Source organism: Salmo salar, chromosome ssa20, assembly GCF_905237065.1.
Source record: "Salmo salar chromosome ssa20, Ssal_v3.1, whole genome shotgun sequence".
Lineage (NCBI taxonomy): Eukaryota > Metazoa > Chordata > Actinopteri > Salmoniformes > Salmonidae > Salmo > Salmo salar.
In genome coordinates this window covers 73,102,211-73,127,259 of record NC_059461.1, presented here as the reverse complement: position 1 = coordinate 73,127,259, position 25,049 = coordinate 73,102,211, and the positions used below count along the sequence as shown (strand labels likewise).

Below are 25,049 nucleotides of genomic sequence, written 5' to 3'. Positions count from 1 at the left end.
AAATCAGTGACAGTGTCACTAGCTCCACACCATCACACCTCCTCCTCCATACTTCACAGTGGGAACTAAACATGCGGAGATCATCTATTCACCTACTCGGCATCTCACAAAGACACGGCGCTTGGAACCAAAATCCAAAATCTGGACTAATCCAATCAAAGGACAGATTTCCACCGGTCTGATGTCCATTGCTTGTGTTTCATGGCCCAAGCAAGTCTGTTCTTATTGGGGACCTTTAGTAGTGGTTTCGTGGCAGCAATTCGACCATGAAGGCCTGATTCACGCAGTCTCTTATGAACAGTTGATGTTGAGATGTGTCTGTTACTTGAACTCTGTGAAGCATTTATTTGGGCTGCAATTTCTGAGGCTGTTAACTCTAATGAACTTATCCTCTGCAGCAGAGGTAACTCTGGGTCTTCCTTTCCTGTGGCGGTCCACATGAAAACCAGTTTCATCATAGCGCTTGATAGTTTTTGCGACTGCACTTGAAGAAACTTTCAAAGTTCTTGAAATGTTCCGCATTGATTGACCTTCATGTCTTAAAGTAATGATGGACTGTCGTTTATCTTTGCTTATATGACCTGTTCTTGCCATAATATGGACTTAAACTTTTACCAAATAGGGCTATCTTCTGTATAACACCCCTACCTTGTCACAACACAACTGATTGGCTCGAACACAAATACATTTTTAACAAGGCACACCGGTTAATTGAAATGCATTCCAGGTGACTACCTCATGAAGCTGGTTGAGAGAATGCCAAGAGTGTGAAAATCTGTAGTCAAGGCAAAGGGTGGATACTTTGAAGAATCTCAAATGTAAAATATATTTTGATTTGTTTAACACTTTTTTGGTTACTACATGATTCCATATGTATTATTTCATAGTTGTGATGTCTTCACTATTACTCTACAATGTAGAAAATAGTCAAAATAAAGAAAAACCCTGGAATGAGTAGGTGTGTCCAAACTGCCCCTTGAATTTGAATTGAGAGAGAGGGGGAGAGGAGAGATGGAGATGTGTAAAGAAAGACATAACAGTGGGAAAGAAACGGTCACAGTGTCATTCCTCAGAGAAAAACAGCTGCATATGGTGTGTGTGTGTGTCATAGCAGGATGTACCCTCTTGGGGACATGTTACATCAATAGCAGCAGGAGTGAGTGACAGCACCCCCCCCCCCACTGGGCTACAGACAGATCCCTCCCGACTGTTCCACCAGGAAAATATCTGGTGTGTGTGTGAAAGAGAGTGAAAGTTTCTGACTCTCCGGGTGTGTGTGTTGTGAAGGTTAGTCCAGTGGACTCGTCTCTGAATATTTCACACACACACGCACACGCACACACACACACAAAGTGTGCACCGAACATACTTGTGTACCACTATTGAAATATCTCTCTCTCTTAACCTCAGTCTGGAATGGATGGCCTCAAACTTGTTGCTTTTCATTACATCTCCAAAATGTCCTAAAATAATAAACATAATTAAATCTGTTGTGAACTTTTAATAGTAAAACAGTCAAATAAGACAGAATCAAACTATCATATTATCCTAATAATGTCAAAAGAGAGAAACCCAGAGAATAGCGACCGTAACCAAACCTCTGTGGTTGAGATTTCACCCTGTATCGCTCGTAACGCAACACCGCAGTAACACAGAACCAGCCTGTATATTTCAGCCTCACTCTCCCTCCGTTTCTCTTTTTCAACCATGGGTTCCTCTCTCCATCCTCCTGCTCTTTATCTCTAGTTCTATAGCTCAACTCTGCCCCCTGCTGGGATATCCATGCAATAGCAACCCTTCCACTATAGTTATCATTTATTATAGCAAGACTCCCTTTGTGATAGAATGTACTTGTAAAATGTGCCACGTCGAAGTAACATCTGATTGACTGGTGTTCAGTGTGCTCTTTAAATAATGCTCATTTGAAGAGATGATCCATGCTGCATTGTTCTGCAAACGTCATTACCAAACGTTCCCCTCTAGATAGCCTAGGTGTGTGTAATTGCCTATCTGTAGTATAGAGCTGTCGCATAGACAGAGGCCCATCACTGCAGCTCATCAACACACACACGCCTCCCAGGAGCACTAGGCTGGAACAGTGTGACGAGGGGAGAGACACTGCTACAACATTCAGCTTCATTTACCAGGAGGAAATCAATGAGCAACATCTATATCCGTGTGTGTGTGTGTGTGTGTGTGTGTGTGTGTGTGTGTGTGTGTGTGTGTGTGTGTGTGTGTGTGTGTGTGTGTGTGTATGAGAGGAAGAGAGAGTGTGTGTATCCTAGAAAGAAAGTGTGTGTGCGTGTATGTGTTCTTGTGAGAACGCGAGCCATAATGAAAACAGAGATTCTGCCGAGCTAGGCAGAGGTGTCTTTTGTCGCGCTAGAGTGGAGTGTTTGTGTGACAGGAACACACAAGGACAGAACAAACCCCCTATCTCCATCACAGAACTGAGCTGTGTGTGTGTGTGTGTGTGTGTGTGTGTGTGTGTGTGTGTGTGTGTGTGTGTGTGTGTGTGTGTGTGTGTGTGTGTGTGTGTGTGTGTGTGTGTGTGTGTGTGTGTGTTCCCTTATTGTCATTCCAGGGGAAAAGACAGAGTCTACATGGAAGATATCTGGTGTTAACTGGGAATTAAGAATTCATCAGTTGCATCATGTCCCCGATCAAAACAGAGAGGTGTGAGGTTGAAGGGAGGCTGAGAGATAGCTATGGCTGAGTCAACACTATGCAGCCACAACACTGGGAACTAATCACTGAGATGGGAGCTGAGAAGCACGCACGCACACACACACCCCTCCCTCAACTTCTCTTGCAGTATTTCAGATGTTCAGCCTCACACACACAAGAAGAAAGAGAGATTGTCACAAATAATTACTGTACACACACACACACACACACACACACACACACACACACACACACACACACACACACACACACACACACACACACACACACACACACACACACACACACACACACACTGTTGCAGAAGTGAGCAGGGAAACAAAATGTAATGAGCAGGTATTAACAGTAGAGGGCCCTCCATTCACATGTAATGAGCTGGAATATGGGCTGGAATATGAGCTGGAATATGGGCTGGAATATGAGCTGGAATATGGGCTGGAATATGAGCTGGAATATGGGCTGGAATATGGGCTGGAATATGAGCTGGAATATGGGCTGGAATATGAGCTGGAATATGGGCTGGAATATGGGCTGGAATATGGGCTGGAATATGAGCTGGAATATGAGCTGGAATATGGGCTGGAATATGGGCTGGAATATGAGCTGGAATATGAGCTGGAATATGGGCTGGAATATGAGCTGGAATATGAGCTGGAATATGGGCTGGAATATGGGCTGGAATATGGGCTGGAATATGAGCTGGAATATGGGCTGGAATATGGGCTGTAATATGGGACTGAACTCTGACATACACAAATGAGAGTTTTCTGCTGTTTTGCTAATGTGTGTAGTATAAACAAATGTTCCATGTCAACTGTCCTGCTCTATTAGTCCTGAGCTCATTAACATGCACAAGACACACCTGGTTGTCCAAAGACATGTACTGTATTTGAATGTCACAGATGTATCACCTGGAACAAATTTAACATGCGACACCTAATCCCTTGTAGCAGGGGTCTATGGCTGGGCGATATGGCCTAAAAATCATATCTACATTTTTTCTAACTTGTGACTCATTCACAGTATGCACTACGTGCACAAAACATTAAGAACACCGATATTAATATTGAGTTGAACCCCCCTTTGCCCTCAGAACAGCCTCAATTCATTGGGGCATGGACTCTACAAGGTGTCGAAAGCATTCCACAGGGATGCTGGACCATGTTGACTCCAATGCTTCCCACAGTTGTGTCAAGTTGGATGGATGTCCTTTGGGTGATGGAGCATTCTTGATACACACGGGAAACTGTAGAGCGTGAAACCCCCAGCAGCATTGCAGTTCTTGACACAAACTGGTGCGCCTGGCACCTACCATACCCTGTTCAAAGGCACTTAAATCTTTTGTCTTGCCCATTCACCCTCTGAATGACGCACATACAAAATGTCTCAATTGTCTCAGGCTTAAAAATCCTTCTTTAATCTCCTCCCCTTCATCTACACTGATTGAAGTGGATTTAACACGTGACATCAGTAAGGGATCATATCTTTTACCTGGATTCACCTGGTCAGTCTGTCATGGAAAGATTAGTTCATCATGTTTTGGACACTTCAGTGTATATCAAATTTTTAAAAAATGTTTTCTCTAAACAAGCTTTGATGCACAATTAAAGATCAATACACTGCATTTCAAAACAGTCAGCAATAAACTAATGAATTCAGTGCTTGTGAAATTATACTGTACAAAGGCTAAATATAAGTCCTCCACAACCATAAGACTCACTCACTAATAATGTCATTATCTTTTCAAAATAGTTGAACCTGCTTTTGTTGCAACAATCACTGATCTAGTTCATGCCAGCCTATGAAAATGGCCTTTTTGTAAACAAATTTACCTGAACCATTCACAAGGCACATTCACTAATAATGACCAACTTGTTGTAGCAGGCATTATAGAACACTAACACAGGTCTCAAACAATCTCAAGCACAAGCCCACGTGCAAGTGAATACCCAGCTAATCTTTATATTCAAGTCTAGCCAACTTGGATCCATTAGCTAGCTAACAAGGTAGAACTGTTGAACTGTTATGCACACACCCTGTCTGTCTCCAACTGTTTCAACAACATACTAGCCTGTCCTCTTTGCTTAGATGTTGAAATCAAGTGGCCTACCTGGATAAGAATACGCTTTTTTCTCAGATTGAGATGCCAATTAATTATATAAATGCATATTTTTATGCTCATTGCATATTTATAAAATACAGACTAGACAGTTGGCACATAAGTCTGTGGCTAAAATGCTGCTAGCGGTACGTGGTACTGCAATGCTGCATCTGACAGAAACTGTCATTGATACTGTCACTTTAGTAGGGTCTGCTCTCTGTACATTTTGGGAGTTGATACACAAAAAGGTTACTGTTAGAAAGGTTAAGTCCTCTATTACAGTAAAATAATGTCTCAATGTGTTTCAGTGTTCATATGACCCATTCTGTTGGACCAAACCTCAAATGCAAATAGCGAGTTTAAACTACTTGTCAGAGAGGAAGAAGTGGTCTTTCTTGTTCGTTGTTGTAAATGTCAGCAAGGGGAGGGACTTGGTATATGAGTGGGAAGGTGCACCCAGCACAGAAGGAGCGAAGGAAACCGACCAAAAAGACAACATGAGGACAAGAGGACAAACTCTCATAAAAACGGAAGAAATAAACCTTGATTCTGGCGATACAGGCATTTCGAAATTCGCGCTAAAACATACATTCAAATGAATTTGATATATCGCCCAGCCCTACAGGGGTCTTCAACCTTTTCTTGACCAGGGACCCAGGGATGAATATATTTGGTAAACATTTTGAATTCCCCACATTATAATTGGAAGAGGAAGTGTAAACTCTAACATAGCCTAGCAGCTAGAAAGTTAACCAAAACACAGTGTGCAAAGGGCGGCTACTTCCAAGAATCTCAAAATATATTTTGATTTGTTTAACACTTTTTTTGGTGTTATTTCAAAGTTTTGTTGTTATCACTATTAGTCTACAATGTAGAAAATAGTAAAAATAAAGAAAAACCCTTGAATGAATAGGTGTGTCCAGATGTTTTACTGGTAGTGTAATTTCTTTCTAGACCCCCTGCAGTACCTCCGCGGACCCCCGGTTAAACACCCCTGTAGCATTTAGACTGTTGTGGCGTCTTATTTTGTGTCCCAGTACAAAGAGTGTCCCTGTACACAGTGGAGATGTCCCTTTCAGTCACCCAAACACAAGCATAATCACTATTATCACCATCAACAGTACACAGAATTTGGTGCCTCACACACACACACACACACACACCCACCCTCAAGTGTACATGCAAACACACATGGACATACATACACTGACTGCAAAAACACTCCAAAACTCTTTCCTCAAATCCCTTCTTCCAATACTCTCCAGTTGTCTTTTGTTGGTAACAATTAGGGTTGCAAACAGTCGGATCTTTCCGGTAAATTCCCAGAAATTTCCCATGGGAAGTTAAGCCCAGGGATTTTAAGAATTTTGCTTAAATTAATCAAAAACGTTAGTTTATAACAGTGAACCTTTTTTGTGGAATACACATAAGGCAATTCTAGGTCTTGTGGCATATTTTGGTTAAACTATCCCCCCTATCAATTGAATTGCAACCCTCTGCATGCACAGTGCATTCTTCCATCACATGTGCAGTGCACTCTTCCATCACATGTACAGCTGATTCTCAAGATCTTGTACACTAATGAGATGCTATTGAGCCCACACTACTAAGGACCAGCCTTTAAATGTTCTTCTATTTTTCTGTCTTATTGGATCATGTTGTCAGGCATGGTTTGTCTGACAGATGTTATTTCTATGTAAAATATTCTGTAACAAGTGTTGTTTTTGTGCTCAATGGTGGATCTATTCATAATTATTTAAGAGATGCCAAGGACTACATGGTAAATTTTGATTACAATACTGGGTGCCTACAGCAAAGTGTGTTTAAATCATTTCTAACTTCTTAACAATTTCTGCTAGTTAGTTTTTTCTACCATGTGGGTTTTAGCTTGCTTGAGCCTGCTAACTGAGGAGTATTAATTCACCTGTTTCCATACATGTTTCATTTAAAAAAAGTTATCTTATAAAGAAGTTGTTTAATCTAACTGCTTAACCATTAATCTATACATGGAATTATATTTGTTTAGTTTTTTTTACCATTTTTTAAATAATCTTTCAAGAAAATGCCACGGTGTGTCTGATGTGTGGAGACATTTCACTGCAGCTAATGTAGAAGGAAAAGCTGTGTACATTTGCAAATACTGTGCCAAATGATATGTGAAGAACACAACAAAGATGCAGAATCATCTGGCCAAGTGCATAAAGTTCGCTCAGCGCTCACAGTAAGCAACCTCTACTTCTATTTGAGGTGAAAATGATGAATCAGATACCTTATCGATAGCAACATTTCATGGTCCTCCTGGAATCAGAATTTGTTTTGACTCATTGGAGGAACGTAGTCAGAGAAATGCTGATGAATGTCTTGCTTGAGCTGTGTATGCAACTGGTTCACCTCTGATGCTCACAGGCAATTGAAAGAGATTTCTTAGTGTTCTTCGCCCAGCATACACCCCTCCAACCAGACATGCTTTATCTACTCATTTGCTGGATGCAGAGTTCAACAGAGTTCAAGTGAAGGTCAAGCAAATCATAGAGAAAGCAGACTTCGTTGCAATCATCTCTGATGGGTGGTCGAATGTTCGTGGGCAAGGAATAATTAACTACATCATCTCCACCCCTCAACCAGTATTCTACAAGAGCACAGACACAAGGGACAACAGACACACCGGTCTCTACATTGCAGATGAGCTGAAGGCAGTCATCAATGACCTTGGACCACAGAAGGTATTTGCACTTGTGACATAAAATGCTGCGAACATGAAGGCTGCTTGGTCTAAAGTCCTACCCTCACATCACACCCATTGGCTGTGCTGCTCATGCATTGAATCTGCTCTTCAAGGACATCATGGCACTGAAAACAATGGATACACTCTACAAGAGAGCCAAGGAAATGGTTAGGTATGTGAAGGGTCACGTTATAGCAGCACTCTACCTCACCAAGCAAAGTGAGAAGAATAAGAGCACCACATTGAAGCTGCCCAGCAACACCCGTTGGGGTGGTGTTGTCATCATGTTTGACAGTCTCCTGGAGGGGAAAGAGTCTCTCCAAGAAATGGCCATATCACAGTCTGCCGATATGGACAGACCCATCATGAGGATCTTCCTGGATGATGTATTTTGGGAGTTAGTGGTAAGCAGCCTGAAATTCCTGAAACCTATAGCAGTAGCCATTGCACGGATTGAGGGAGACAATGCCATCCTGTCTGATGTTCAGACTCTGCTTGGAGATGTAAGAGAAGAAATCCGTACTGCCCTGTCCACTTCACTGTTGCTCCAAGCAGAGGAAACTGCAATTCTGAAATACATCAAAAAGCATGAAGACTTCTGCCTGAAGCCCATACACACTGCAGCGTACATGTTGGACCCCAAGTATGCTGGCAAGAGCATCCTGCCTGGTGCAGAGATCAACAAGGCCTATGGTGTCATCACTACCATGTCTCACCACCTTGGCCTGGTTGGCAGACTGGCGAAGTACACTTCCAAGCAAGGGCTTTGGGATCGAGATGCAATATGGCAGTCGTGCCAACATATCTCATCAGCCACCTTGTGGAAGGGACTTTGTGGATCTGAGGCTCTTTCCCCTGTTGCCTCCATCATCCTCCAAATCCCATCAACATCAGCTGCCTCAGAGTGTAACTGGTCCTTGTTTGGGAACACACACACCAAAGAACACAACAATATAAGGGTTGAAAAATTGATGGCCATCCAGGCAAATTAGGCTTTTTGAGCCTGACAACGAACCATCCTCAACAAGGTTGGAAAGTTACAGTCAAGATGAGGCCTCAGAGTCTGATGTTCAAGAGGTGGACATTGAGGAGGTCCAGGGAGAAGACATGGAAGCCTGCATCATCCCAAAAACCCTAGACCCACTTTAATTTGCATACCACCCTAACAGATCCACAGATGATGCAGTCTCTATTGCAGTCCACGCTGCCCTTTCCCACCTGGACAAAAGGAACACCTATGTGAGAATGCTATTCATTGATGGCCTGGACTTCCTGATGGGCCGCCCCCAGGTGGTAAGGTTAGGTAACAACACATCCGCCACGCTGATCGTCAACACAAGGGCCCCTCAGGGGTGCGTGCTCAGCCCCCTCCTTTACTCCCTGTTCACTCATGACTGCCCTGCCAGGCACGACTCCAACACCATCATTAAATTTGACAATGACACAACAGTGGTCGGCCTGATCACCGACAACAACGAGACAGCCTATAGGGAGGAGGTCAGAGACCTGGCCGTGTGGTGCCAGGACAACAACCTCTCCCTCAACGTGATCAAGACAAAGGAGATGATTGTGGACAACAGGAAAAAGAGGACCGAGCATGCCCCCATTCCCATCGATGGGGCTGCAGTGGAGTAGGTTGACAGCGTCCACATCACCAACAATCTAACATGGTCCAAGCACACCATGACAGTCGTGATGCGGGCATGACAAAACCTATTCCCCCTCAGGAGACTGAAAAGATTTGGGTCCTCAGATCCTCAAAAGGTTCTACAGCTGCACCATCGAGAGCATCCTGACTGGTTGCATCACTGCCTGGTATGGCAACTGCTCGGCCTCCGACCGCATGGCACTACAGAGGGTACATTTCACTCCACAAATATCTTGTTAACAAACTATAGTTTTGGCAAGTCGGTTAGGACATCTACTTTGTGCATGACACAAGTAATTTTTCCAACAATTGTTTACAGACAGATTATTTCACTTTGACTTGTATCACAATTCCAGTGGGTCAGAAGTTTACATACACTAAGTTGCCTGTGCCTTTAAACAGCTTGGAAAATTCCAGAAAATGTGATCATGGCTTTAGAAGCTTCTGATAGGTTAATTAACATAATTTGAGTCAATTGGAGGTGTACCTGTGGATGTATTTCAAGGCCTACCTTCAAACTCAGTGTCCCTTTGCTTGATATCATGGGAAAATCAAAAGAAATCAGCCAAGACCTCAGAAAAAAAAGTGTAGACCTCCACAAGTCTGGTTCATCCTTGGGAGCAATTCCAAACGCTTGAAGGTACCACGTCCATCTGTACAAACAATAGTACGCATGTATAAACACCATGGGACCATGCAGCCATCATACCGCTCAGGAAGGAGACACGTTCTGTCTCCTAGAGATGAACGTACTTTGGTGCGAAAAGTGAAAATCAATCCCAGAACAACAGCAAAGGACCTTGTGAAGATGCTGGAGGAAACAGGTACAAAAGTATCTATATCCACAGTAAAACAAGTGCTATATCGACATAACCTGAAAGGCCGCTCAGCAAGGAAGAAGCCACTGCTCCAAAATCGCCATAAAAAAGCCAGACTACAGTTTGCAACTGCACATGGGGACAAAGATCATACTTTTTGGAAAAATGTCCTCTGGTGATGAAACAAAAATATAACTATTTGGCCATAATGACCATCGTTATGTTTGGAGGAAAAAGGGGAGGCTTGCAAGCCGAAGAATGCCATCCTAGCCATGAATCACGGGGGTGGCAGCAACATGTTGTGGGGGTGCTTTGCTGCAGGAGGGACTTGTGCACTTCACAAAATAGATGGCATCATGAGGACGGAAAATTATGTGGATATATTGAAGCAACATCTCAAGACATCAGTCAGAATGTTAAAGCTTGGTCGCAAATGGGTCTTCCAAATGGAGAATGACCGCAAGCAAACTTCCAAAGTTGTGGCAAAATGGCTTAAGGACAACAAAGTCAAGGTATTGGAGTGGCCATCACAAAGCCCTGACGTCAATCCTATAGAAAATTTGTGGGCAGAACTGAAAAAACAAGGAGGCCTACAAACCTGACTCAGTTACACCAGCTCTGTCAGGAGGAATGGGCCAAAATTCACCCAACTTATTGTGGGTAGTTTTTGGAAGGCTACTCGAAACATTTGACCCAAGTTAAACAATTTAAAGGCAATGCTACCAAATACTAATTGAATGTATGTAAACTTCTGACCCACTGGGAATGTGATGAAAGAAATAAAAGCTGAAATAAATCATTCTCTCTACTATTATTCTGACATTTCACATTCTTAAAATAAAGTGGTGATCCTAACTGACCTAAAATAGGGAATATTTACTAGGATTAAATGTCCGGAATTGTGAAAAACTGAGTTTTAATATATTTGGCTAAGGTGTATGTAAACTTCCCACTTCAACTGTATATTGTTATTTTTTACTGCGGCTCTTTAATTACTTGTTACTTTTATCTCTTATTCTTATCCGTATTTTTTGAAACTGCACTGTTGGTTAGGGGCTCGTAAGTAAGTATTTCACTGTAAGGTCTACACCTGTTGTATTCGGCGCGTGTGACTAATAAAATTTCATTTTGATTTGATTTGATAGGAAGACAACCAAAGCTTTAGTTTCTAGACTATCATTTTACAGATGTATGTTGAAAACGTTTTTGGGAGATGCAATGGATCATTGGGGATCATTCAATATTCCCTTTCTTTTGTTGTTCAGTGAAATCATCCCATGTGAAGAGTCAATTCATTTAATTAGTTCAATTCGTAACAAAAAAAATGTTTTTTATTTCTATTGGAAGGATTTTATCATTTGCAATTATGTCTACTTATGATAAGGTAAAATGTTTATGTTTCTGTCTCCATATGATATGGTAAATATAGCCAATGCAAAAAACATCTACATTTAAATGGAATTAATATTAATTTCCATATATTTACCTTAATTCCCATATATTCCCGTTAATTCCCATATATTCCCATGAATTCCCAAGGAAAGTTTCCACCTCTGAATAGTCCCCAAAATGTGTAACCCTAGTAAAAATGTAACAACATTGTATCTAGGAAAGGTGAGACTTGTTTCACAGTAAGAAACAGAGAGAGACCTGGTCAGAGAATACGGTCTGGTTACAGTACGGTCAGCTTCAGTGGTCAGTATTGGTCGGTACTCACTGCGACACTTGGCGCAGCGGCCCTTGTCGTACTCAAGGAGTTCCAGGGAGCGTGAGCGTTCTGTGACCGAGCGCCTCCGCCCCCCCTCTTCCCTCAGGCGAGCTGCCTCTTCTTTAGCATACACCCCCAGCTCCTGTGTGTAGCGACCATACATCTGGAAGAACACACAGAAAGGGTTATTAAGGAGTAGGTAACACACACACACATAAACATATACAAAACATGCCATGTACTTAATACAAGTACTGGGTATCACACTAGACTACCCTACCTACTACAACACTAGTTTACTTTTTACATACTGTAGAGTTCCAAACTGAATGGGTCCCACTGGCACATTGCAATGGCAGTCTAAAGCCTTGATCAGACCGACAACATTATTGCATCAATGCTGCATATTAAATTCTGCAGTCAAACTTTTTTCATTATGTAGTCCAACAATTTTTGTGGATATATGAGCAACAAAAGTTCAACATTCACCTTTTGCTACTAGTTCTGTCAAGTCTACGTATACAATGTGATGCATATGTTGGATAAATTGAACGTATGCATCACACACAATGCACTGCAACTGCCTCTGAAACGCAATGCTGCAAGGCACATGCAGCAGTCCATAGAAAATGTACTTCTGCCGTACAAAAGCGCAATGACGCTGTCAGTCTGATCGAGGCGTAAAGATGGTCTATGCCTGGTCTGAAATGGATGGTCTATTTGGGTCAGTAAAATCTCCAGGCCCTATCTGCAGTGTATAGGCCTGTATCAGCCAGAACAACAGGCCCTATCTGCAGTGTATAGGACTGTATCAGCCAGAACAACAGGCCCTATCTGCAGTGTATAGGACTGTATCAGCCAGAACAACAGGCCCTATCTGCAGTGTATAGGACTGTATCAGCCAGAACAACAGGCCCTATCTGCAGTGTATAGGACTGTATCAGCCAGAACAACAGGCCCTATCTGCAGTGTATAGGACTGTATCAGCCAGAACAACAGGCCCTATCTGCAGTGTATAGGACTGTATCAGCCAGAACAACAGGCCCTATCTACAGTGTATAGGACTGTATCAGCCAGAACAACAGGCCCTATCTACAGTGTATAGGACTGTATCAGCCAGAACAACAGGCCCTATCTACAGTGTATAGGACTGTATCAGCCAGAACAACAGGCCCTATCTGCAGTGTATAGGACTGTATCGGCCAGAACAACAGGCCCTATCTGCAGTGTATAGGACTGTATCAGCCAGAACAACAGGCCCTATCTGCAGTGTATAGGACTGTATCAGCCAGAACAACAGGCCCTATCTGCAGTGTATAGGACTGTATCAGCCAGAACAACAGGCCCTATCTGCAGTGTATAGGACTGTATCAGCCAGAACAACAGGCCCTATCTACAGTGTATAGGACTGTATCAGCCAGAACAACAGGCCCTATCTGCAGTGTATAGGACTGTATCAGCCAGAACAACAGGCCCTATCTGCAGTGTATAGGACTGTATCAGCCAGAACAACAGGCCCTATCTGCAGTGTATAGGACTGTATCAGCCAGAACAACAGGCCCTATCTGCAGTGTATAGGACTGTATCAGCCAGAACAACAGGCCCTATCTGCAGTGTATAGGACTGTATCAGCCAGAACAACAGGCCCTATCTGCAGTGTATAGGACTGTATCAGCCAGAACAACAGGCCCTATCTACAGTGTATAGGACTGTATCAGCCAGAACAACAGGCCCTATCTGCAGTGTATAGGACTGTATCAGCCAGAACAACAGGCCCTATCTGCAGTGTATAGGACTGTATCAGCCAGAACAACAGGCCCTATCTGCAGTGTATAGGACTGTATCAGCCAGAACAACAGGCCCTATCTGCAGTGTATAGGACTGTATCAGCCAGAACAACAGGCCCTATCTGCAGTGTATAGGACTGTGTCAGCCAGAACAACAGGCCCTATCTACAGTGTATAGGACTGTATCAGCCAGAACAACAAGCCTAAGGACAGATAGTATATATGAGAGCAGGAGGGAGAGAGCGAGACAGGGTTGGGGAGTGTGCAAGCCAAGCTAGTTGTGCTGACTGTGTGTTTGTGTTATTCCCTGACTGACTGGACCTCCTCCCAGGTTAGGGTCAGGGGTCATCGGAGTCTGCCGCCATGCTTCTGAAGCCACCGCCCTCACTCCTCACCTTTACACACTCACTCATCCACAACCAGAACACAACACACTTACAGGTCACCACATCAATCCCTTCACACACAAAGACATTATCTCTCTCTCTCTCACACACACACACACACACACACACACACACACACACACACACACACACACACACACACACACACACACACACACACACACACACACACACACACACACACAGGTTCCTGTAACAAGAGGACCTTCACTTTAATCTCATCTTCCATAAAAACATCCCTTATCCCACCCACACACAAACTCATTACACAAAGCAAGGGCATAAGATTTCAATCATTGATTTATTTTTCCATTGTCCTGTGGTACACTTTGACCCCCCTTCTTGGCAGTAAGCTGGACGATCATTTGTTTCTATTGGCTTGACCCTCCAGACTGACCACACACACGGTCAGCAGGAAGTAGTATCTCCTGCAGACAGGAAGCAGCTAGCATCCATACCTCAGTCCTACCCCAATCCCCTGGGTGGTGTGGCGTACAAGAAACACTAAGGACTTCCTCCTGATTGACTGGGAGTAGAGTGAAGTTGCCCCTAGTGGCGGATTTTGGGTCAATTTTAGTAAAGATAGAATTGGGGAGGGTAAGCTGATCCTAGATCTGTACCTAGTGGAAACTCCCCCCCACCCCAGCCCAGAGAGACTGACTGACCAGTCACATCACAGATATCGCAACGCTGGAACCAGCCTTTATCACAGGGCATTTCTGCAGAATATACACATTATTTATGCAGCATACACACATTCACTGATTTACACAGGCACTCAGTACCAGTTCACCGGTCTAATATGAATACATACGTTCACTGATTTACAGACACTTCATTTTTCACTACCTGTACCCATTCACACACACCATTCTAATATCAGTACCAGTTCACCAGTCTAATATGCATACATATGCAGTAGACCAAGACATAGACACACCGGATCTCACACAGTGTATGCAACAGCTTTCCTAGAAGGGTTGGAGAGTTATTTCCTGAACAGGGACATTCTGAACAGGTAGAACATTCCTAAAAATATCTCCCTTATAGTGTAAGCCCAGTGTTTGTTGGCTAAACACAGATAGCCGGAGATACCGCTGGGCACTAGCTGATCCTCATCCACCCCAAGATGACAGGGACACATGGAGGTGGAGATGAGGCAGGTGGAGATGAGGTAGGTGGAGATGAGGGAGGTGGAGATGAGGGAGGTGGAGATGAGGCAGGTGGAGATGAGGCAGGTGGAGATGATGGAGGTGGAGATGATGGAGGTGGAGATGAGGGAATTGGAGATGAGGGAGGTGGAGATGAGGGAGGTAGAGATGAGGGAGGTGGAGATGATGGAGGTGGAGATGATGGAGGTGGAGATGAGGCAGGTGGAGATGATGGAGGTAGAGGTGATGGAGGTGGAGATGAGGGAGGTGGAGATGATGGAGGTGGAGATGATGGAGGTGGAGATGATGGAGGTGGAGTTGAGGGAGGTGGAGATGAGGGAGGTGGAGATGATGGAGGTGGAGATGAGGGAGGTGGAGATGAGGCAGGTGGAGATGATGGAGGTAGAGGTGATGGAGGTGAGATGGAGGTGGGTATGGAGGTAGAACCCAGCATTTGGCCACCTTTAGCCCCATGTAAACACAGCTGGCACCAAGCTACACTCAGCCATACCACCAAGCTATTTATAGACACTCACTTTGGGAATGTGACACTGTCTAAGAAACAGTGGGAGGAGGAAAGAAAGAATGAAATGGGGGAGAAACTGAGAAAAAGAACAGAGGAGAACTGGAAGACCTGTGACAGATACAGAGGGAAGCAGCTTTTAGCAAGGTCGAGCGATAGCAATCGAAAGTGTGATAGAAAGAGATACATAGTATAGATCGAAAGATAAGATAGACAGCCAGACACAGATATAAAGTTAGATAACCTATGGTATATTAGGTCCAGTAGCTTGATGGTCAGATTGATAGGCAGCTGAGTACTCTGTCAAAGAAAATATATGTTTGTGTATGTGTATGCCTGAATACTACAGTAGTTTGATGTGTGTAATCTGCGCATGTGTGTATACTAGTCTGATGCGTACGTGTGTGTATGTGCAAGAGTGTGTATTTGTGTTTGACAGATAAGAGCACGTGCCTCTGCTCAGCGGAGCAGCTGGGACCGTTTGAGACGGTCTGTCCTGTCCCAGGCTTATCAGATCAGCACCGAGACATACAGTAATGGGACAGGGTCAGCATGTGATGGAGTTTAGAGGGGGTGAAATGGAGAGATAAGAGGTTGAATTGAACAATCTACGTGGGGGAGGAGTGTGTGTGTGTGTGTGTGTGTGTGTGTTCAGTATGTGCGTCTGTGCTACAGTACAAGTCCACAGCATTACTTGTTAGAAAAATCATTAACTGATTTACAAAGGACCTGGTCTATAAGGAGAACATCCAAGGAGAAGGAGTTGTAGCAGGAGAGAAAGAGAAGGATTGGAAAGAATGCAAGAGCAATCAGAGAAAAGAGAACGGAGAGAGGGAAAATGGGAGTGAGGAGCAGAAGAGATTTGGGTTTTTGACTTCAGACACTGACCGCCGTTAAAAGATTCCAAGCTGCGCTCTGCGGCTACATTGACGATCTTCAGCCCAACATTTTATTTAAGCAAAAAACTTCAAAACACGGCGGAAAAGCAATAAGAGGCCCGGAAAAAAAATATGTCACAAATAGCTTTTCACAGATGAGGCTGTGGACGCCCCTCAACAGACTGGAATGTACAAAGAAGACCAAAGAAGAAACAAATACACACTTTCAGAACAAAGGCATGGTGAGTTGAAAACCTATCATTACGGCAAGTATAGGCAGCTCAGAAATAGGCACTCGGCTCTGCGTGCCTGGCTGGTTTAATTGATCCCAGATGAATTGAAGATATGTGCTCGACTCGCCCCCCTGACCAAGGTCTTAGATGGGACAGGAGGCAGGACAAGGCCTGGGTGAGGGTGAGAGTCTGGGCCTGGGTCAAGGGAATTACGCCTAACTGGGTCTAGGCTTGCGCAGTATACCAGCGAATTTGGAAAAAGCCACAGGATGGTTTTTCAATACCGTTGAAACAATTAATTTTAATTTTGTTAATAAAATGTGAATGTTTGTAGCTACTTTAAGTAAATACCTGCAGTCAACTTGTGCAATACGTTAGAAGATAAAGAACATTGCGGTCTTCATTTCACCTGTCACATTATTATGAAGCTTACAGTAGTCCCTAGTCACATGTCACACGGTGTTGGTTTACAAGCACACAACGACGAGAGACCGGAGCCTTGTTGTTGCTGTTGTGCAGCACGTGCCAGGTAATCTAGTTACAGTATGGAATTCACAACTGTTTGCCAGCTAGATATTGTATAAGTATACTAATTTAGTAGCTAGTTAGCTAATATTTGTTTGTACGTGCCACAAAATGTGAGTAGAATTTTTGAGTTACCTGTATAGTTTAGGTCAGAAACTGTACAAAATGTTTGCAATGCGCTTGTTAGCATTTAGTTAGAATTCTCTATGGGATTTTACATGTACTTGTTAGCATTGCTAACTTTTGGATAACTTCTTTCAGTGGTGTTTTTAAAACAGCGCCCCTTGTGATCTGTACCACATTACTGAATATCCTGGAATGGCACAAGGTCGGTAAGGAACCAATCTGGATACCGCCCAAGCCTCATTGTGTCCAAACAATGGTTGAGACACAGGACAGTGGCAGAGACAGTAGCAAATGTATATAGATTTGAAGAAGATATGGATATGAATAAGAAAATTATAAGACATGAACACAGGTTGATGGAAGCTTATCTTCACCTGACAAACAAGTGTCTGACAAGGATCAGATGAACACTGGTCTCTGACCAAACACAAACAACCAAATCAAACAGGGTCAATAGGAGTGTGACTTTGCTGCTCTCTGTGACCTCTGAACTCTGACCCTGATCTGCACAGTGTGTTAGAGTGGACAACTGAGCGGTTGATTCCACCACAGACACTAGCCTTCATCTGTCGGTCATGTCCTGACAGCTCAGAGGAGGCCATTTCAGTCTTTTAAGATGTGGCCAGAGAGACGCTGAGAGAAAAAGACGAGGATAAAATTGTCTGTTGTCTCAGGCAGCCAATAGAGAGGCAGATTTTTCTCCCTACCTTGACCGCTGTAGGGCGCCCCAGCCCCCAAAGTGACTCAACTCTATGCAACAGAGTTTATTGTCTTCCCAGGAATTCAGCCTTCTCTGTGTTGCTCTCTCCATCCCCCATTCTGTCACACCTCTGGTTAGCAGAGGTTCTGTTGTGATAACATCCTGTAGGTCTGATGTCTGATTGGAGGTTAACTCAACAGCAATGCTATTGGTCAACAACTCAAGATTTGGAATCCAAACAAATCAGATGTTATAAAGGGGTCTCAGGTTCAATGTCTCTTCTCTTTTTTCCTGACCTGCTAAGGTGAGATACACTCTTTCTCTTTCTATCTCCAAGAACTATGAGCCATGGCACAAGCCATGGATTCCTTGTGTCCCGCTCTGCTCATGCTTAGATATTTAATGTTCCGTTAAAGTCTGTATTGCCTTGTTATTTCAGTTTATGCCTTGTATAATGTATTGTTCATTTTGCAATGATATTAAGTCTTTTTGCTTTTGACAGACAACTGATTTTTCTTGATGACCAATTCCTGTAACTTAACTATAGTCTCTTGCATATTGGTAAATCATTTTTATGGAGTCAGATATTTCATTTTATATACTTTGTATCATACACATTGCATAGTCATTACGGGTAGCATGGGGGGGCTGAGTGCACAAAACATTAGGAACACCGGCTCTTTCCATGACATAGCCTTCACCTGGATTCACCTGGTCAGTCTATGAACCCTTATTGATGTCACTTGTTGAATCCACTTCAAATCAGTGTAGGTGAAGGGGAGGAGACAGGTTAACCTCTTGACAGTCGCCTAGGATAGGGGGCGCCACAGCGCATTTTGAAAAAAATTCGTGCCCATTTTAACCTGTTAGGGCTAGGGGGCAGTATTGACACGGCCGGATAAAAAACGTACCCGATTTAATCTGGTTACTACTCCTGCCCAGTAACTAGAATATGCATATAATTATTGGCTTTGGATAGAAAACACCCTAAAGTTTCTAAAACTGTTTGAATGGTGTCTGTGAGTATAACAGAACTCATATGGCAGGCAAAAACCCGAGAAGATTCCAAACAGGAAGTGGAATTCTGAATTGCGGCACTTCATCAGTTGCCTATTAATCACACCGTGAGCTATGGTTCATTGAGCACTTCCTATTGCTTTCACTAGATGTCCCCAGTCTTTACAAAGTGATTTGAGTCTCCTACTGTGAAAACTGACAGAATGACACGCTGTGGAACGTGGTCACACGGAGAGGGCCATCACCATTATGACGCCGGCGCCCCTGGCTACCCTCCCCTTTCGAAACGTTTATAAAGACAATGCAATCGTCCCCCTTGAATCTTATTGGAGCTCTGGTTGAAAAAGGCCCTAAAGATTTATGTTATACAACGTTTGACATGTTTGAACGAACCTAAACAAGAAAAAAATGCATTTTGTTGAAAGAGTAGCCCCGCGCACGTCGGAACTTTTGGTGCAGCCTTCAGAACGCGCTAACAACAACAAGCTAATGGAACATAAAGGATTAACTTTTTCGAACGAAAATACATTTGTTGTGGACCTGGGATTCCTGGAAGTGCCTAAGGATGAAGATAATCAAAGGTAAGGGATTATTGACAATAGTATACAAGACTAGATTTGATATGCGATTGTTCCAAGATGGCACTGACCTGTATTGCTAGTCTATTGTTCTGAGTATCGTATCCCCTTTTATCGCAAAGTGTGATTACCCAGTAATGTTATTTTTAAATCTGGCATTACAGGTGCTTTCAAGAGATATTCATCTATAAATCTTAGAATGACAATATTACATTTTAAAAATGTTTTCGAATAGTAATTTAGTAAATTGTAGCGCTGTTTCATCGGATGCATTTGAGGGAAAATAGTTAGTCAACGTTACGCACCGATGTAAAATGCTGTTTTTATATATAAATATGAACTTTATGGAACAAAAGATTGCATATATTGTGTAATATGATGTCCTAGGTGTGTCATCTGATGAAGATTGTCAAAGGTTAGTGCTGCATTTAGCTGTTTTTTGGATTATTTGTGATGCATGTGGTTGGTCGGAAAATGGCTATGTGGCTACTTTTACGATATACTCCTCTAACATAATCTAATGTTTTGCTTTTGCTGTAAAGCCTTTTTGAAATCGGACAACGTGGTTCGATTCAGGAGAGGTGTATCTATAAAACGATATAATTAGAAAAAAAAAATGAAAAAAAAAATGTATTACATTTTGTTAATGCTAATGGCGATAGGATTTTTCGCTGGATGTCGAGGCCGCACAGGGGTTAAAGAAGGATTTTTAAGCCTTGAGACAATTGAGACATGGATTGTGTATGTGCGTCATTCAGAGGGTGAATGGGCAAGACAAAAGATTTAAGTGCCTTTGAACAGGGTATGTTAGTAGGTGCAAGGCGTACCAGTTTGTGTGTCAAGAATTGCAACGGTGCTGGGTTTTTCACACTCGAACAGTTTCCCCATGTGTATCAAGAATGGTCCACCACCCAAAGGACATCCAGCCAACTTCACACAACTGTGGGAAGCATTGGAGTCAACATGGTCCAGCATCCCTGTGGAATGCTTTCGACACCTTGTAGAGTCCATGCCCCAATGAATTGAGGCTGTTCTGAGGGCAAAGGGGGGTTCAACTCAATATTTGGAAGGTGCTCTATATTCAAATTGCTTGTGAAACCAGTTGCTTGAAAGTTGTTTTGACTTCACTTCAAGAATTGTTCTTGATTAAAACATTCTGGTTCTTTTGTTTATTATATCATGTTTAAGGCAAATACATTTTCTCTCAAAGGGGAGGAGAGTTGGAGTTGTCTTTTATGATGCAGTGATCTCTGAAAATCTTTTATATTCATCTGACAGATTTGATAAAACCACATCTGAAATTGCTATTGACCAATTCAATCTGATAAAGAATACTTTATGTTTATTGAAATGTTGAATTAATCTGTGATTTGGGGACGTACACGACATAGCCAAAAGTATGTGGAAACCCCTTCAAATGAGTGGATTCTGCTATTTCAGCCACACCCGTTGCTGACAGTTGTATAAAATTGAGCACACCGCCATGCAATCTCCATAGACAAACATTGGCAATAGAATGCCCCGTACTGAAGAGCTTAGTGACTTTCAACGTGGGACCGACATAGGATGCACCTTTCCAACAAGTCAGTTTGTCAAATTTCTGCCCTGCTAGAACTGCCCCGGTCAACTGTAAGTGCTGTTATTGTGAAGTGGACATTTCTAGGAGCAACAATGGCTCAGCAGCAAAGTGATAGGCCACACAAACTCACAGAATGGAACTGCTGTTCTGATGTGCGTAACGCGTAAAAAATAGTCTGTCCTCGGTTGCAACACTCACTGCTGAGTTCCAAACTGCCTCTGGAAGCAATGTCAGCACAATAACTGTTCATCAGGAGCTTCATTAAAGGGGTTTCCATGGCTGAGCAGCCGCACAGAAGCCTAAGATTACCATGCGCAATGCCAAGCATCGGCTGGAGTAGTGTAAAGCTCGCCGCCATTAGACTCTGGTGCAGTGGAAACACGTTCTCTGGAGTGATGAATTACCCTTCACCATCTGGCAATCCGACTAACGAATCTGAGTTTGGCGGATGCCAGGAGAACGCTACCTGCCCCAATGCAAAGTGCCAACTGTAAAGATGGTGGAGAAGGAATAATGGTCTGGGGCTGTAGTTCATGGTTCAGGTTAGGCTCCTTAGTTTCAGTGAAGGGAAATCTTAACGCTACAGCATACAATGACATTCAAGATGATTGAGCTTCCAACTTTGTGGCAACAGTTTGGGGAAGGCCCTTTCCTGTTTCAGCATGACAATGCCCCCATGCACAAAGCGAGGTCCATACAGAAATGGTTTGTCAAGCTCATTGTGGAAGAATTTGACTGGCCTGCACAGAGCCCTGACCTCAACCCCATTGAACAGCTTTGGGATGAATTGGAACGGCGACTGTGAGCCAGGCCTAATCCTCCAACATCAGTTCTGACCTCACTAATGCTCTTGTGGCTGAATGGATGCAAGTCCCCATAGCAATGTTCCAACACCTAGTGGAAATCCTTCCCAGAAGAGTGGCTGTTATAGCAGTAAAGGGGGCACCAACTCCATATTAATGCCCATGATTTTGGAAGAGATGTTCGACGACCATCTTTGGCAATGTAGCGCATCTTCAGTTCTGTGTTTTGCCCTCACAAGAAGAATGGAGCATTCCTTCTCTAGCTTATTTGCATGAAGGTGTTACCTAAGGACATTTGCATGTCTAAAGAAGCTACGCAGCAAAAGGACAGTCCTGAAGTGATGCAGCTAGGACCATGAAGTGCTGGTCTGAAGATGGTCTACAGTGACTACAGTGCTGGCTGTCCGGTTTTTAACACTTTTGTCTGATCCAAAAACAAATGTGTTCAAGTGAGGATTATGTAGGGCAACCCAGCCACTGAATTGACTCTTATCAACTGTATGCAAGAGGGGTTATTGTCTTCCCAGGAATTCAGCCTTCTCTGTGTTGCTCTCTCCATCCCCCATTCTGTCACACCTCTGGTTAGCAGAGGTTCTGTTGTGATAACATCCTGTAGGTCTGATGTCTGATTGGAGGTTAACTCAACAGCAATGCTATTGGTCAACAACTCAAGATTTGGAATCCAAACAACTCAGATGTTATAAAGGGGTCTCAGAATCATTGTCTCTTCTCTTTGTTCCTGATCTGCTGTGGTGAGATACAATCTCTTTCTTTCTCCACCCAAGAGCTACCAGCCTTGTTCTACACAAATCAAATGGAATTTTATTGGTCACATACACATGGTTAGCAGATGTTATTGCGAGTGTAGCGAAATGCTTGTGCTTCTAGTTCCGACAGTGCAGCAATATGTAACAAGTAATCTAACAATTTCACAACAAATACCTAATACATACAAATCTAAGTAAAGGAATGGAATAAGAATATATACATATAAATATATGGATGAGCAATGACAGAGTGGCATAGGCAAGATGCAATAGATGGTATAAAATACAGTATATACATATGAGATGAGTAATGCAAGATATGTATACATTATTCAAATGGCATTATTAAAGTGACTAGTGATCCATTTATTAAAGTGGGCAATGATTTCAAGTCTGTATGTAGGCAGCAGCCTCTCTGTGTTAGTGATGGCTGTTTAACAGTCTGATGGCCTTGAGATAGAGGCTGTTTATCAGTCTCTCGGTCCCAGCTCTGATGCACCTGTACTGACCTCTCCTTCTGGATGATAGCGGGGTGAACAGGCAGTGGCTCGGGTGGTTGTTGTCCTTGAGGATCTTTTTGGCCTTCCTGTGACATCGGGTGCTGTAGGTGTCATGGAGGACAGGTAGTTTGCCCCCAGTGATGCGTTGTGCAGACCGCACCACCCTCTGGAGAGCCTTGTGATTGTGGGCGGTGCAGTTGCCGTACCAGGCAGTGATGCAGTTTTGCGTGAATGCTGCCATCTATCCACGGTTTCTGGTTAGGGTAGGTGTTAATAGTCACAGTGGGTACAACATCTCCAAAGCACTTCCTGATAAACTCACTCACCGAATCAGCGTATACGTGGATATTATTCTCTGAGGCTACCTGGAACATGTCCCGGTCATGTCCCAGCCCTGCATCCCTATATGTCAAGTTACTGACAGAAGTACAGTGAGACAACTATGGCCTAAGCTAACCCCTTTGGTATGTGCGTGTGTGTGTTGCATTGCATTGCATGCAACTCTGTGTGGTATGTGCCAACAGCACAAGGCAGGCAGTGCCAGTGAGGGGTCCCAAATGAGGGGCTAAGGATGCAGGGCCAGCACTGGAGACCTAAACACACACACACAGCGGGCACCTAATGAGCTGGCCGGGGTTCAACTGGCCAACCCTAAAAGACCAAGGACAGCACTGACCCAGCACGCTATCTCTTACTGCAGCTAATGTGAGTCTGAGTGAGTGAACGGAAGATTGAAGAGACAACATGAGCGATAAGTGTGTCCTCTCTTTCATCTGGGAGAGAGAGAGTCAAGAAAAATGCAGGATATTGAAAGAGAGAGTCTGAGATGTGTGTTTTCCTCTATCAGCAACCTTCCTTAACATAACATACAACTGCACAATAACAGGTAGAGGATTTCCCAGGGAGTAGAACACTTATTTTTCCTGCTGTTACAGTGTGTGTGTGTGTGTGTGTGTGGGGGGAGGGGGGGGGGTGGAGTGCATGAGTCTAGGAGAGGGAGAGAAAAAAAAGATGGCGAGCAAGCAAACATAGAATAATAAATATGAGGTTCTGTAGAGCACGTGAGAGAAGGAATAACAGAAAGAGTGAGAAAGAGAGGAAAGTGAAAGAGGGAGGGGAGGGGAAGCTCACTCTAGACTGAGTCAGTATGGAACAACCAAGCTCCGAACCCATACAAACAGATCACTCTGTTATCATGGGAATGAGGGAGAAAGAGAGAGAGAGGGGGGGGGTACATTGAGAGAGAGAGGGGGGTACATTGAGAGGGGGGGTACATTGAGATAGTGAGGGGGGTACATTGAGAGAGAGAGAGAGAGAGAGAGGGGGGGTATATTGAGAGAGATTGAGGGGGGTATATTGAGAGAGAGAGAGAGAGAGAGAGAGTGGGGGAACATTGAGAGAGAGAGAGAGAGAGAGGGGGGTATATTGAGAGAGAGGGCGGTACATTGAGAGAGGGGGGGTACATTGACAGAGAGAAAGGGGGGTACATTGAGAGAGAGAAAGGGGGGGTACATTGAGAGAGAGAAAGGGGGGGTACATTGAGAGAGAGAAAGGGGGTACATTGAGAGAGAGAAAGGGGGGTACATTGAGAGGGGGGGGTACATTGAGATAGTGAGGGGGGGGTACATTGAGAGAGAGAGAGAGGGGGGGTATATTGAGAGAGATTGAGGGGGGGTATATTGAGAGAGAGAGAGAGAGAGAGAGTGGGGGAACATTGAGAGAGAGAGAGAGAGAGAGAGAGAGAGAGAGAGAGAGAGAGAGAGAGAGAGAGAGAGAGAGGGGTACAT

General features: G+C 43.6%; 1 protein-coding gene across 2 annotated transcripts in view; it reads right to left on the bottom strand.

Moving 5' to 3' along the window:
• The window catches only part of LOC106581302 (chloride channel protein 2), a 246,150-nt gene that overhangs the window by 181,192 nt on the left and 39,909 nt on the right, over positions 1 to 25,049 (bottom strand). For both annotated transcript variants that reach the window (XM_045703912.1, XM_045703913.1), the window contains exon 2: positions 11,698 to 11,851. In XM_045703912.1, the coding sequence (XP_045559868.1) occupies positions 11,698 to 11,851 (154 nt within the window). The remainder of the gene's footprint in view (positions 1 to 11,697; positions 11,852 to 25,049) is intronic.